This window comes from Stegodyphus dumicola, chromosome 5, assembly GCF_044657685.1.
Source record: "Stegodyphus dumicola isolate Sdum_Otavi_A_Nest chromosome 5, ASM4465768v1".
NCBI classification, from domain to species: domain Eukaryota; kingdom Metazoa; phylum Arthropoda; class Arachnida; order Araneae; family Eresidae; genus Stegodyphus; species Stegodyphus dumicola.
The window spans coordinates 130,812,332-130,829,396 of NC_140772.1; the positions used below are offsets into that span (position 1 = coordinate 130,812,332).

The 17,065-nt window shown below is 32.1% G+C and overlaps 1 protein-coding gene across 2 annotated transcripts in view; it reads right to left on the reverse strand.

The window, feature by feature from the left end:
• The window catches only part of LOC118193643 (2-oxoglutarate and iron-dependent oxygenase domain-containing protein 3-like), a 75,129-nt gene that overhangs the window by 14,919 nt on the left and 43,145 nt on the right, over positions 1–17,065 (reverse strand). For both annotated transcript variants that reach the window (XM_035364757.2, XM_035364755.2), the window contains 3 exons: positions 13,326–13,433; positions 11,953–12,009; positions 8,492–8,645 (listed from right to left, as the gene is read on the reverse strand). In XM_035364757.2, coding sequence (XP_035220648.1) covers positions 8,492–8,645; positions 11,953–12,009; positions 13,326–13,433 — 319 coding nt within the window. The remainder of the gene's footprint in view (positions 1–8,491; positions 8,646–11,952; positions 12,010–13,325; positions 13,434–17,065) is intronic.

The following is a 17,065-nucleotide window of genomic DNA, read 5'->3' on the forward strand; positions in this document are numbered from 1 at the left end:
TTCAAATGAATAAATTTGTAACAAGTTTTTATTTTTAAACAATAATATAATCACCCTCATTATCAGCAACCTTTTGCCATCTAGTGTGCCGATTTCAATCCCAGACCGATAAAAATCAATTGGTTTTTGAGTAAAATATCTCGAGATGGCATTTTGGACATCATCCAAATTTTCAAATTTTTTGTCACTAAGAAAATGTTGTAGGGATCGGAATAAATGGAAATCTCAGGTTGTGATATTGGACGAATATGGTAGGTGAGGCAGTACCTCCCACCCCAATTCATTATATTTTTCCAGTGTTCGTCTTGCACAGTGCGGTCTTGCATTGTCGGGTTGCAGAATGACGCCTTTTCCATTGACAACTGCCAGATATTTTTTGATTAAAGATTGGTTCACTAGATCCAATTGTTCACAATAAAGGTCTACATTAACACTTTTCCCAGGTTCAGCAATTCAAAATGAACAATTCCGCGAATACTCCATCAAACACCTAGAAGCGCCTTTTTGGAATGTAAACCCTTTGTAACCCCTTATAAAACTGCCTTTTGAGTTTTGGATTATCATATAGGACTTAGTTTTTTGTCTCCACTAATCAAACGATCAAAAAACCGTTCTGTATGATGCCGTTGAAGCAATACATTGCATGTGTTCTTTTCGGACAGATTATGGAGGACTCAAACACCTGCTTTGCTTATTTTTCCATTCTGCTTTAAATGTTCTTGGATGGTCGACTAAGGTTGGTTAAGAGTGTTTGACATGGATTTGCTTCCACTTCTGCCCTTAGCATGTTGTTGTTGACATGCACAGAAACGACATTACTTTCCAGTCTCCCTATTATTTTACCACAAAGAAAGTGAAATGTCAAAGTGAAAAGGTGGTGTTAGATTGTGCCACTGAAAACTTTTACACACAGCTGCAAATTCTTCAAAAATATCATTCATAATATGTAAATTTATATGAAGTTTAGTATTTTCCAATTTCTGTAAACATTATTTTGAAATAAAATTACTTGCCTCATCTTCTTTAAAATATTTAATTAATGCTTCATAATTTTCATATTGCTTTCAAAGCAAAAAATGTCTATATAACAAACATCATTTAATGGTTTAAAAGTAATGGCTTCATTTTCTAAAACAGTAAGACTATCTTGAAATTTATTCTTGCAGATCTAGACAATATGGTAAATATCATTCTCATCAGTTTCAATATCTCTCACTAATTTTACTTCTGTTAATGGATTGCAAATGACTAAATCTTCACGATAGGTATGCTGTTGAACCAAATGTGGTATATTTTCTTTTAGTTCTACTGCTATTCCATTCATCTGATCTAGCAGAACAGCTATCCCATCAGAAGTAAACATAATCAATTTTGTAAATGAATATTATTTTGTCTACAAAATTCTTTTATTGCAGAAATAATTGAAAAAGCACCACAAGATTTTAATCAAATTATTTTACCAAAAATAGTTTTATATTGGTTATTCTGTTGACATCTAAGATTTAAGCATAATATTAAAAATTTGGCAAACAGAAATGCCAGTAATTCTGTTGACAGTTAAAGCGTGAAAATTTGATATCTAGTGTTTTTATCATGTTGATTTTTACCACGGAATTAATAATTTCTAAAAACATTCAAGCATAATTCTTTACCATAAGATAATTTATATTCTGGATAAAGTGCAACAAAATACTCATTTTAGTTGCTAGCAATGCACTTTCAATTAATATTTTTGTCTTCACAAATGAATGTTATATTTTGATATAGATTTGGAGTCTCACAGTAACAAGAGATTTTGATTCTTAATTTTGTCACACTGTCCATACGATTTACTAATTAAATACCATTTTAAAAAATTGAATTTCCAATTATTTGCCCATTCCCCACCTAAGAAAATCATTATTTCCATGTCCATCACAACGGCAAATACAAATAAACACTGTTTACTTTGTTGTATAAAAATATTTCCTGTAATGGAATTTGTAATTTAGTTTCACTGCTTGGTGTCTCTGTTTCAAGTATTTCATCAAGTCATTCTATTTTAAAATCACTTGCTGGCTTTCTTTTTTTCACTTCCTTGTACGAAGTAAAAAGGAAGTATTGTAATCACGAAATGTTCCGGGCAGCATATTTCAACGAAATTATCCATTTTGACTGCTTTCGAATGCAATTTAACGATGTTTTTGTGTGATATCTGTACGTAAGGACAGAATAAGACTCTTTTCCTCCAAAAAAATTATAAAAATGCTTTTAAATGAATTCTGAAGAGAATTTTTCGTGGCGCCTGTACGAACGTATGTACATACGTACAGGGGTTGGACAAAAATATGGAAACACCTTTAAAAAAACATGTTTCTTTGCTTAATATGGTGTAGGAAAACCGTTGGCATCCAAAACAGCTTGCAGTCTTCTCGGAATGGATAAATACAGTTCCTGTATGTTTGCCAAGGGAATATTATACCATTCTTCCTGCAAAACGGTGGCAAGTTCAGATAACTGTGTTGGCGGTGGATAACGAGAACATACTTTCCGTTCCAATGTAGACCACAAAGGTTCGATAATATTCAGGTCTGGTGACTGTGGTGGCCAGGGCAGATGAGACAACTCATCCTCGTGCTCAGAAAACCAGTCCTGGACAATGTGAGCTGTGTGAACAGGGGCTTTGTTGTCTTGGAAGACACCATCACCATCGGGGAACAAAGTTTTTACCATGGGATGAACTTGATCGGCCAAAATGTTCACATAAGTCTTGGCAGTCATGTGCCCTGACACAGTTATCATGGGGCTAGCAGAGAACCACGATATGGCTGCCCAAACCATAACAGAACCCCCGCCATGTTTCACTCTTGGCAACAAGCAGTCTGTATTATAGGCTTGAGATGGCATTCTCCAGACATAAACTCGGCCAGAAGTGGGAAACAATGTGAAAGAAGACTCGTCAGACCATATTACTCGCTTCCACTGCACTACAGTCCAGGCTTTATGAATTAAACACCACCTTTTCCTGTTACGAGCATTAGCATCACTAATGAGTGGCTTCTCAATTGCAGCACGGCCAGCAATTCCCTGTTTATGAAGCTCCCTTCTAACTGTTTTGGTACTCACAGGGTTCGGTAACACAACATTCATTTCAGCAGCAACTTTTGCAGCTGTGGTCTTCTTATTTTTTGTCACAATTGCCCTTAATGATCGTCTGTCACGATCACTCAGGACACACCTTCGTCCGCGCTGTGATTTAGCAGATGATGTTCTTCCGCTTTCCAAATATGCAGAATAAATCTTCGATACAGTACCTCTTGAAACACTAAACACCTCGGCTACCTTGCTTAGGGAAGCACCTACCATACGTGCTCCAACAATTTGCAAACGTTCGAAGTCTGTTAACTCTGACATAATGCAATGACAACCTCACATAACAGTACTCCGACAACAACTGAACTGTTTAGCACATTTATGAAGTTGTATAGGTGGCGTCAGTAGTCAAAAACGCCAGCTCCACCTACATATTTCATTAAAATCAATCTTTCTTTTCAAACATACATTTCACAAGGTGTTTCCATATTTTTGTCCATCCACCGTATCTCGCATAACTCAAAAACGAGTAGCCTCAGAATATTGAAATTTTGTATATAGGACTACTATAACATGCAGATGTGCACCTCGTATATTGATTGAAATCAGCTGCGCCAAACGTATATAAATATATTTATTATATATCCACTCTGTTACCCGGCTCAGTGATCTCAATTTCTTTACTCTTATATTTTTGTAAATTGTACATATTTTGCTTTAAAAATGATTAAATTACGTTGTTCTTATCTTCTGGTTCAGGTTTTTATGCCTTTAATAAATCTGTATGCAATATTTTTAGAATAATCAACAATTTTAAAGTTGTTTAAGTGCCGCTAAGCCTAATAATTTTTTTGATGGCGGCCATTGCTTGTTTACATTTGAAACAGCAGAGTAGTGGATTTGTTGCCAATCTAGATAAACGTAGCTTCGCGACGACAAAGATAATGCCTTCGTTTATTATTGCGAATTAAATCATGCTTAATCCTTTCTGGAATTTTTTTGAGGAAATAAGTGTTTAAGATTTACTTAATTTTTAATAATTAATAATTTTAATACAGATATTTTGAGTTTTTATGTATTTTTGCCTTGTCGCGAAGTGAGAACTGAATTAATTGAATGATAAATACTCAATTATCTGTGAAAAACTGTTTCTTTTTTGTTTTGTTTGCTTAATTTCTTTTATACATCATTCTATTATATAGTATTTGAATATTATTATTATAGTATTTGAATAGAACATGTGGCAACGATTAGATAATTCTTTAAATGATGTAAATTTTGTGCATTCTGAGTTATAATATTAACAAAATATAATACTGTTAAGTGAACCAAGCGCCAGAGTGTCGCTATGGTAAACAAATAGTGTGAATTTTAAAGAATGCATTTATTCTATTGTGGTTTATGCGCTGTCGGCGAAGTAGATTTAATTAAATGCAATAAGTTTAAACGAAATGCAAGAAAAAATGTGTATAATTTAATATTCCGTACAAGGAAGTCATGTAGTGTACAAATCAGATTTTTTTAATAAAGATTTTCATGGTTTATATGTAAATACATGAACATAAAGTACAATGCTTAAACACATACATTGTTAGTTACACCTTGCGGACAATGTACCACATGCTAGTCATTGTTTAACAACATACACTTATCATATTAGGAGACAGCGCAAGTGCACCAGCACCATTTCTTACAGTTGTATGGTACTACAGAAGCACACATATTAAATACCAATGAATATATAATGAACATATTTAATATAATTTAATTTGAAAATAATGTTAAATTATAATTATAATTATTATTAGAATTACTTTGATTAGTAGCTTGTTTGTAGGGTGTTTATGCTAAGAAAATATTTTTGATACAGTGGGCAGGAGATTTCTGTAAATACACTCTGTTTAAAAAAAAGTACGTACCCAGAAAGATTAGAGACACAACTAAAAAACTCGAGAACAGTATAGTGCTCGAATAGATAAACAAATGATAAAAAATTGGGGGGAAAAAGCATTTTATTTATGAGCTGCAAAACAAAGAATATGAAATTAAGTAGGTGGTAAAGACACTACTAGCAGCTATACAAGCTGTTGCTGCTTAGGCATGGAATCTATTTAGTTGCTAATGTCCCTCTCCATTGCTATAAATGCAGCAACTAGTTAGCAAGTTGGGACATATTTTTGCATTACTGAATGCGCCTGCCGAACATGTCTCAAATGTGTTCGATAGGCAACAGGTCTGGATATCTAGCAGGGTAGTTGAAGGCATTAACATGTTGAAGACATTGTTGGGGAAGTCATGCTATAATGTGGCCAAGTGTTGTCCTACTGGAAAAAAGAACCTAGATGACCTGCTAGCATAGGCAGTATGGTCGGCTGCAAAATGTTGTGAACATACTTGCGAGCAATCAGAGCACCTTGCAGCAAGACTAATGGTGAATATCTGTTTCAGCTGATCACTCTCCAGGCTGTCCTACCTTATGTTTTGGCTGCGTGCTGCTCGGTAAACAAATAGTAAATGGTACACTGGACCACTCACCTCTCTGTCTCCAGACACATCATCAGCATTGAGAGAAAAGTGTGATTCATCACTGAAGATCATATTTCTCCAATCGGACAATGGGAACCACGCAAGATAACACTGCTTATGGCGGAGTGTCAATGGCAAGTGCCACTGGCTCCAACAAAAAATGATGGCCATATTGCTTCAATTAATATGACGACCGATCCGCCTCTTTGACCAATTAGTCTCTTTTAGCCCTATAATGTGACCCTTCTCAACTTCTAACAACTGTTCATAACATCTTCGAGTATGTTTTAAAGGCATCTTTCATTACTTTGTTATTGTGCACCCAAGCTATCAGAGTGGTTGTAAATGGTCATCAATTTCCGCATCTGCCCTTTTACATTCTACTAGCTGTGCCCTTCAAATGCATGTTGTATTGCTCCACAGTGCTGATTGGTGCTGCAAATTTAAACTTGCAAATGATTAATCATTTGCACAACTCACCAAACTTCATTTGCATGCTATGTTTTGTAATTAAGGATCAATTTTTTTTTTTTTTTGAATGCATATATTTTTTCTGCAACACAGTGTACAATAATGTGACTTTTAATATGATCCCCACACAACAACAATTCCAATTAGTATACTGTTTGTTTTATTTTTCTAAAAATAACATTGTTTTTTAAAACTGAATATCAGAAACACTTAATTTTGTTATTAATTATGCATCATTCAGCTTTTGAATATTCTTTTTCTCCCAATGCTATAGCCAAAAACTGCTTATAAATTTCTAACATTATTATGAATTTGTGTTTCTATTAGTTTAAATGAATAAAATGGAAACTGTATTTTGAAAATTACTTCTCATATTGGGTATGCATTCCAATCATTGATTAAAAAAAGTGTTTTATAAACAGAACTATGAGTTTTTAAATTATTATTTATATTACAAGGGGTGATCAAATGAAAAGGTACGAAACGACGTAAAAACATAACAGTTAAATATTTGCATATTCCGCCATGGGAGAACGTAGTGAGACATCTCGGGATCCGATTGGAATCTCTGACTGGGATCGAAGCATGCGCGGGCGCCCGCAGGTGCAGGAGAGAGCAGAGGCTCTTATAAAAAGCGGCGTCCAAATGACGTGGCAGTCTGTATGAGGACAGGATGGCGTTCGCGTTGCAAAATTCGACAACTGAGGAGCAGCGAGGTGTTATCCGATTTCTGACAGCGGAAGGTGAGAAACCGGCAGCTATTCATCGCCGGATGGTGACAGTTGACGGGGAGAAATGTGTCTCTGACAAGTCTGTCATAAAATGGAGTGCCCGTTTACGTGCAGGCCATGAGAGTGTGGGTTATGACCCAAGACCAGACCAGGCAAATACTGTCATCACGAGCGATCTCATCGACAAGGTGAACGACCTAGTGAGAAGTGATCGGCGCGTCACATTGTGAATGTTGGCGGTAAAGGTGGATGTCAGCTATGGAACCATGTGGACAATTGTTCACGACAGGTTGCAATATCGGAAGGTGTGTGCCGCTTGGGTTCCGAAGCAGCTCACCGACCAGCAAAAGAACTGCGTATGGGGCTAGCACTACAACATCTGTTTCGGTATCAGGAAGACCCCGCTTTCATGGAGCGGATCGTCACAGGTGGTGAGACCTGGTGCTATCACTACAAGCCAGAGACAAAGCGGGACAGCATGCAGTGGAAGCATGCTGTCACCTCCCCCTAAAAAGTTCAAAGCCGTGCCGTCAGCAGGCAAGGTGTTGCTCACCGTCTTTTTCGACGTTCAAGTTCCGCTACTTGTGAAATTCCTCGAGCACAGAAAAACCATTAACTCCGATGTGTACTGTGAGACACTCCGACGCCTACACAGGTCCATCAATAACAAAAGACCGGGCTGCTCACGGAGCGTGTGGTTCAGCTCCATGATAAAGCGCATCCACACGTCTCCAGAGTCATACACATGAAACTGGCCAAGTTCAAGTGGGAGACGTTGGACCATCTGCCCTACTGTCCGGACATGTCGCCCTGCGATTTCCATGTGCTTGGTCCACTGAAGAAACACCTGAAAGGGAAGTGCTTCAACTTGGACGATGTACTCAAGGATGCTGTGAAGGACTGGGTCTCGTCACGGCTACAGGAATTCGGGAGAACAAGGAATCCTGCAGCTTGTTCATCAGTGGGATCATTGTGCTCCGGCCTATGGTGTATATTTTGAATAAAGTCTACATTTGTACCCACCATGTTGTTTCGTACCTTTTCATTTGATTACCCCTTGTATTTTACTTCATTTCTAACATGAAATTATATTTCACAAGTATGTGATTTTCTATGTTTAATTTACAGAATATGGTAAATACGAACCAGATTGTTCCATTTGAAATGCTTCAGTACTTTTCACATTAAAGCTTCATAACCAATAAAGAAAATAATCAACAAAAAAATTCTACGGCCTTTCTTTCAACCAAATCTGCTGTTGACATATGCTCTATATCACTGGTTATTTAGTGTTTATTTAGGTTTAGATCATAATGCATAAAAAAGAGAAAACATAAAGAACATAATGCATAAAGTTTTAACACAAATCTAAGTAAAAAAAATGCTATTCAAAGATACCTCTTTATAAGCAAATCCAAAGAACCATACCACTCAAGACAATTAAAATAGCATTGTCTTAGCCAGGACTTGAATATAATACATACTGAATTAGAATTCAAATCACCTCATAATTGAAAATTTTTAATTATATATTTAAAATATATATATATACAATAAATGTACAATTAGAGTACTAAAATACAATAAATTGAAATGCTATCAAGGATAAAAGAACAATCAAAAGGAAAAAACCTTTTGCATTAAGTTTCTCAGAATTTGCTTTTGATTAGGAGAAAAAGTATAAAAGGTACCTTGTCAACATGAACATGCCAATACTCATCATGTTTTGTCTTTGCAGCCCGAGGTGTCATCTCAGAGAAAAATGTAGGATGCGTTAAGTGGAGTTTATTTGCATTTATCCCAAAATTATATGCAATGATCTGTTGAATTTTGTTGCGCACATTCCTGTTAAAAAAAATAGAATATCTTTTTTATAATTATAAACAGTTACTTTTTATATTATGAAGAAATCATACACTAGTGTCTATTTTAAAATTATGTGATATTTCAATGTAATAATGCTTTTGTATCTCTAAACTGTAAAATACGCTTTTAATTTATAAACATATAGAAATTAGTAGCAACGAACTTTATTGATGTTTTTAAACTTCTGATAATTATAGGAGAAACAAAATCGGTTATGTTCTTTGTAAAAAAAATTATCTTTTAACAATATTCTAGTATTTTTTAATTTAAGCTCATGACAACATAATGTTTCAAAATTCAATTCTGTACATTAAAAGTACATATTTATAGACATATTTTTAATAACTAGTATTAATTAAAATATTTCTTTAAAAATATTACAACCCTACAATTACACTGTCGTTCATTGAAGTGGTAAAAACCATAAAATTGTAGGCGCATTAAGTCATACTCCCAACCTGATTAAATAGTTTGTTTCTCTATATAGATAAAAAAATTAATTTGTTCTTTTCTCTCTTTCTTAACAAGTTATAAACTGTAAGTTATTACTGCTTGCTTTTAATGACCTTTCTGTACTTTTTAATAGCAACAAGATCAACAACATAGTATGTTCTGTTTGAACAGACATCACAAAATTTCTGTTATTATTTACAATTAGAAGTTTTAAATTTTAATAAGAGAAACATCCTTAAAAATTATCCTCATAAAAATATAATCTAACAGAGGAAACCTACAATTCAAAGATCTGTACAATACTGTGATGAAAGCACTGAGGTTTAGCCTCAGAGTTGCATAACATATAATCAATGTAAAATATTTTTCAGGTATTTAAAAGAAAAAAAAAAAAAAAAAGGAAAAAATGAAAAGAATTATTCATACCTTAATACAAAATGTTTTTGAGCTGAATTCAGATTTGTGCATTGCACCAATATTGAATCTTGAGCAACTTTATATTATTTATTAAACAGGATTTTTGTTTTCATATTTTAGTAAAGTGGTTTTCATATCATTTAACCCTTTTTCCCTCTTTTTATTTTATAAAACACACACATTAAATGTTTTTAAAAAAAATAATTAATCTCTTTTTTTTTTTGTCTAATAATTTATTATAATAGTTTTTTTTTTTTTTTTTTTAAAAAAAGAAGACGACTACGATTATGTAGATGAAAAACAGTTACATCAAGAAAGAAAGCAACCTAAATTGGTGAAAACAAGGTGTAAGAAAATATGTCAAACAAAAAGAGCACCAGATGGCTTTCACAGAAAAGAATAGAAAAATGTTTTGTTTAATGAAATATGTGAATGAACACTAAACGAGTCTTCATAACAATGACAATCATCGGTCAATGGAGATATCAGTTGCCTATTTAATGTGAATTCTCGGTAATTATAGGACTTAAACAGTGAAAGTATTGAAAGTGAACAATCAAATTATGTCTCTCTATAAAATTAAAAAGCAAGTTAAGATACAAAGCAAAATTCCTTAAGAAACTTACATTAAAAAAAAATCTTTAATGAAATAAAACTTTTGTTAACATTGAATTTTTAAATGCTTCATTATTTCACAACCAACCTTTCATATTTTTAAGTTCATAATTTATGTGTAATTTTACTAGCTTTAAATTGAAGATCTAAAATCCAGAAATTTCTGAAATCCAAACATTTCTTGATTTGGACTTTGTACTGTATTATACTTTCAGATAAAAACTAAACAAACATCCCATTTAATGCTACCATGCAATTTTGAACATAAAATAGTATACTCTTTATAAAGAATTTACAAAACAGCTTGTAAAACCAACATATGAACTGAAAATTTTATCTGTGTTTTAACTGTGCTGTTATTTTTATTGTACCCTCAATTTACTTTTTCTGAGTAGCCTTTATCTACTACAACAGAATAAAAATACAGATTCACCTTTAACACATTATGATCAAAAATAAAACTCTCTTCAGAAAATAAAATATGTCTGTTTTTTATTAAGTTGTTGCTAGAGGCCATTTAGGGTTTATTTTAAATATTATATTTTTATCCACTATAACAGTAAGCAAATTAAAGAAACTATAATTTGACTAGTTTCAAGATAATCTTGATAAAATATTATACAATATATTATGCTAAAAATGCATCTTTGTTATTTACTGCATATATCTAGTGATGGCAGTGCAAAGAACTTGTTACTCATTTATTATCTTACCTCACAGGATAATAGACTGATAGATAATTGATGCTTTATTCACATAAAAAAAAAAAAATTGCCACAACTAAAAGTGCATTTTTCTGAAAAAAAGAATTTCTGAAGTATGAAAACTGAAACTATAATGTATGTTTCAACCATCAAAGTCAAGAATATCTGTAACTGATTTAGAATTATAGTTTAAAATTAAATTATAACATAATATGCAGTTAGTTAAAACAACTAAATTATACCAAATGCCATATAATATGAGCCTGTAGTGTAACAAAAAATTCTAATCAATACTATGCATCTTAAAAATAAATGTTTGCATACATGAAATAATTGGCTGCTAATTATTTTATTAATCTGAAAGTATAATACCAAGAAAGAATTCATATATATAGATATGCCATTTATTTGCTTGGATGTAAGAATACATACAAAAACTTTTAGTTGCAAATGATTTAAAAAAAAAAAAAAAAAAAAAAAAAACCCTGCTTTTCACATTGTAAAAGAGTGACATGTTCAAACTAGAAGAAAAACACGACAATGTAAAATTTAAAAAAGCAACCTTAGTTTGGTATAGGTTTTGAATAAAATTCTATTCATTTCAAGGGAAAGTCTCTCTTGTTCAGGAGCAAAAAAGGATTGCTTTCTGCTTAGTTTTAAATACTAATATATTGCCATATACATACCACATAAATTCATGCAGGCTCAAAATTCATCACAAAAAATTATAAAAGCAAGATATATGGCATTTATGCTCACCGATTGTTCAATGGAAAAGAAAATCACATGTTGGTAGTTGGACCTAGGTTAGAATCCTGAAAAACAGGCTGATTGCATGTGTGCTTTTGTAATTTTCCCCATATGTAATGTGAATATAATCAAGTTTTTCTTTGAAAGTTCTCTATGACCTAGTTTCTGTCAGAAAGATCTTTGAGCAGAAAGCCATAGTATGCTTTGATATAACCAAAATTAACCATTTATATATACCATTATATATAAATGGTATTACACATACCATTTATATATAATGTACAAATCGTTTTTCAGAGTTCATGAACATACATGACAGCAATATTAATAATTAAAAACATACAAACCTGTACACTTTAAAATCATCAGCAGTGAAAATATTTTTGTCAAGGGCTTTTAATTTCCTAAAATGCAAAATGGGATTATTATTAAAAGGAATTGCTAAAAATCTACATTTTTAATATTGAATGATTTTCTACATATGAACTAAAACAAAATAATATTTAGGGACTACTCTTATATGCGCCCTCAGGTTGCCAAATGCAGTGACAAATTTCTCGCCAAACCTCCACGGTACATATTACTATCTAAATTTTTTTGTCTACATTTCGAACTTTAAGCCTAAAATGTCTCCAAAAACGTGGTTTCCGCATATGCAAAAACCACGTTTTAAAAACACAATTTAAGCTAAAAATCCGAAACAAAAAAAAAAAAAAAAAAAAAAAAAAATTTAGATACCAAAAATGTAGAGTTTCTAACCAAAAATATTTGACAAGAATCCATGTACACAGTGATATGTTTTAAATTTTAAAAAAAATCTACGAATTGCACAATATAGCCAGTGAAGGAATCTACAAATCTACAAACTATGCACACCTCGCTTTAATAAATTAACATAACAACAATAAATTTCAAAGAATACCATGTACACAACATTCTGTTTAAACTTAAAAACACATCTATGAATTGCATAATCTAGGCACTATGCACAAATCAACAAAATAAACTAAAATAACTAAAATAAATTACAAATAATTCAAAAAACAACAATAAAAACAGGAATTCATAGTAAAAAAATAATGAACATTCTACAAAATAAAAACAATAAAATATAATGCACTTATCATAATCGATGCTTCTTCGGACAGCAGAACGTAACTTTAACATGCCACCACGTACTATCTATGGTATTTATATGACAGCCAGACTCGCTATCTACAAAATTCATACTATGGTTCACAAATAAATGTTCAAAACCTTCTTTTCCTAAATCCTTGTAAGATTTCCAACCATCCGAAAAAATAGTTGTACAACACTCAATCCACTCTTTAATACACTGCATCAGCATTTTTTTACTTCTATCATGCACAGCCACTAAAAATAATCTGCTAGACCCTTACGCAACTATGTCTCTCATTGCAACATAGGCCATTTCAAAACATGCACGACACGAACCAACGAACAATTAAACCACTCCAGCAAAAGAGTTTTCAATGTCAAAAGGGTTGCCATATGACATGCAATCGCACCAAAAACCAGCATAGAACACATATCACCACATTTGTTGATCTTTGGGCGCATATAAGAGTAGAGCCAATATTTATTACCAACACATTTTGACTTCAATTTTATTTCAAATATAAAACATTTAGATGAATTATTAATTCAGTGAAAATATTTGGTTATGGTTTTTAAAAACAATATAAAAAGAAATACTTACTGATAAATATTAATAAAAGAATTTTCATACGACAAAGCTCCAGAATGCAAGTCCAATATAGAAGCTCCTCCATATGAACCACCAAATGCCAAACCCTTTTTAGCAACTCTTAAAATGAAGAATTAATTCAATCAAAAAGCATTTAGTTTTTGAAAGACAGAATAACAACACAAGGCAGCAGTCTCAAACTCATATTGCATGCAGGCCCAATTCACAATCCAAAAACAGCTGACAAGCCGAAATTTTTTTTTTTTAACAAAACTACATTTTCAGTTTCATTTGCTAAATATTTATCAGATAACATATGAACAGTAATAATAATGGCACAAAGGAAAAAATTCCAGTTTATGTTTATTTTCTGTCTGAAATTTAAAGGTTGGTATCTGAAAAACATTTCTGACGGTTACACTTTGCATTTCAAACATATTTGATAGCTAAATATCAAATTTTAAACAATCATTTATTTCAAATAATTCTAACATATTTAATAAATTGGCAAATAACCTATTTTTAACTTAAACAATTATAAGAACTTTCTAAGTGGGACAAAATTTGAGAACAAATAATGATAAAATGCTTTCCTTACTTATTAAACTTTTCTTTGATGCATTTCGAAAAAATACATATACAGGTAAATAATTATAAACTTTCTTATTTTTTAATATAACTTCCAACTGCAGCATCTCATGGCATTTCAATTTTGACAAAGTTGGTAACCTTGGAGAAAAATTACTAGAAACTATCTTTATCATGAACTGCAGACGCTCATCAATCATTCTAGTTCTTTTCTTTGACTTATTAATTTTCAACAGTGAAAGCAAGTCTGTTCCCGTATAAATATGATTGAAAATAAAGCAATTATTCTTACTGCAAAAATTTGCAATTGAGTGTATTTATCTTTTGACAACTATAAAAAAAGTTAATCAAAACTCCATTTTCAAATCTTTGAATGATTTATTTCCCAATGGAAATTAATTAGCTCCATTTGTAGATTTTCTGGGGCATTACTCATGTTCATTTTCAATGATAATATAAATAATGTAAAATTGAACTCGCATCATTAAAATTACAAACCTTTCTTCAAATTCTTGTTGTAATAACCAGTGCTATAACAATATTTAATTTTCAGGAAACATATTTGCAGGCCTAAATAAATTGCTTTTGGGGTAGCATGTGGTATGCAGGGCATCAGCTAGAGACTACTCACATAAGGTATCTTTTGTATATGTTATGTAGAAGGATTAAAGGATACAAAAATTCCAGTTACAAAGAAATAAGGAAAAATGTTTTTTAACAATATAGTCAACTCAAAATTAATGGCATAATACCAAAGATTTCATGATTAATAGAAAATCACATTTAATCTAAAAGCAGTTAAAAAAACATAAAAATGAGAAATAACTCATACTATAACTAACAGAAAATGCTAATAACAATTTACTACATTTTTAAACAGTTTAAATTAGGAGAATAAATTCATTTGATTATGTAAATGATGATTTGTGATTATAATTTTCCCATGATTCTGCAATAAACAAAGACTTTTTTTTTAAAAGAACCCAATTAATAGAGCGCTAAATGTACATTTCTGTTATTCTGGCTGAATGTCAGTTTTATTTGTAACACTCCATCATTAAAAAAGTATGTACAATGATTGATTCTGGGTTTCATTACTGATGTAAATTTCTATATTCAGGAAGTAAATAGCAAAAACTAATCTTCCGTCCTAGGTTAATGCAAGATATATCAAAATTGATTGTGATTTTGCTTAGAATTCTGTGCATTTTATTATTAGAAATGTATACAGATCAATTTTTCCATTTTTTGGCATGATATGCTACTAGAATACTTATCGTGCACATGATCTGGCAAATACTACCATCACACAGAAATAAGATCTTTAATTTGTTAATTAAGCAGTCAGGCAAATTGCCAACTTTCAGATGGTTACCATAAGATTTCTTTTTTTCTTTTTTTTTTTTTTTTCTTCTGCAAATTAAAACAATATACACTGCTTAATTGACTGAGCAACTAAAAATAATACAGTACAAAGTCCGATATCTGAACGTTCATTATCCGGAATGATCTAAAATTCGGACCTCAAAACCACCACCAACGTTTTCTCTCATAGGCTTTATGCATTCGCATTTGATTCTACACTTAATAAAACATCTGGAGAGTCCTGATTCTTAATTTCGCTTCGACACTAAATAAAATACCTTGTTATTGAAGAAACAATAATTTTAGCATAAATTTGTATGATCCGTAATTTGTCTCTGTTGCTGCTTATCTGCTTGGCAACATCTCAAAACAAAAAATTCCACATAGATACATTATTGATCTGACGGCAACATGGCGAGTCATTATTTATTATACTTTCATCACCGCACGTTTATCAAAACATGACAACTTGAGTAATGACTCATGTAGCGACACCCAAACAATTTTTTATGCTAGATATTGAATAATAAAGGAGTATGGTAACCTTCTATGTGACATTATGCTTGCCGATGATTACAGATTTAAGCTAAATGCGCTAAAAAATGTTGACGAGGAAAAATTTACCAAAATTTTCTTTCACATAAGGTATCTTTTGTATATGTAAAAGTAGATTTTGTTGATGATACTCATAGACCCAGAGATTACATTTAGGGCTATTTCAATTAAGAATAACTGATTTCTTATTCAGATAAACCCAGAACAGCGCCAGGGCTCATATAACTGCATCGAGTAGGAGAATTTAGGACCCACAGAAACTGCATCAGGCGATAAGATATCTAGCGCCGGCTCTCAATAAGGCTTAAGTATATGGTGGGAATTTATTTATTCAGAACTCTGATAAGCCTTAAGCATGTGTAAGAAATAGACATAAATATAATAAATAACTAAACTAACACAATTCAGGCTTAATTGTCTCAGTGTGCAATAGAAGCGAGATAAAATTTAACAGAACAACTTATCGTTAGTCGCCAAGCTCATGATGCATAGCCAAATATGTATAGTGAAGAATAGCTAAATTTTATGTTGATAGGTGCTAATTTTAAAGGTTTTCGGATATCGCACAACAAAGGTGAAATTTTCCAATTAATGGATTTTATAAAGAAATGTGGAGAAGCGGTAATAAATGAAGATTATATAAAAGAAGTTTTTCATTGTGATGACAATGCTATTCAATCATCAATCAATTAATGAATGGTGAAAATCTGTAGTATGGTTGTAGATCCAGAAAATACTGCTACCGATAGTGAAGGAGGTGACAGAGAAGTTACTGAAAACGACAAAATTTCGATTGATAAGTTAGTTGGAATTCTCGAAACAGCAGTTACAAACTTCAGCAATGTAACTGAACAAGAGATTATGTCTGTCTGCAGAATTAAAGAGAAAGTATTAGCACAAAAAAACAAAGCAACTTAAAGGTAAACAAATAAATATTAAGCTTTTTTTTTGTGCAAATTTTGATATTTTTATATCATAAATATTTCATTATTTCATATTTTTAATTTTATAATTTCTACATGCCATCTTACTAGATGTAAACTGATACTCTAATATCCGGAAAAATCCCAAATCCGGAATCCCCAAAGTCCCGACGAGTCCGGACTTTGTACTGTATATAATTCCTTACAGGGTGTTTCATAGATCATGGGCAAACTTGGAGGGTTGGTGGAGCATACTAAAACATGCATTTTTTGTATAGGAATGTAGAGTCTAAAGTGACGAGCTAAGGCAGGAATGCCAAA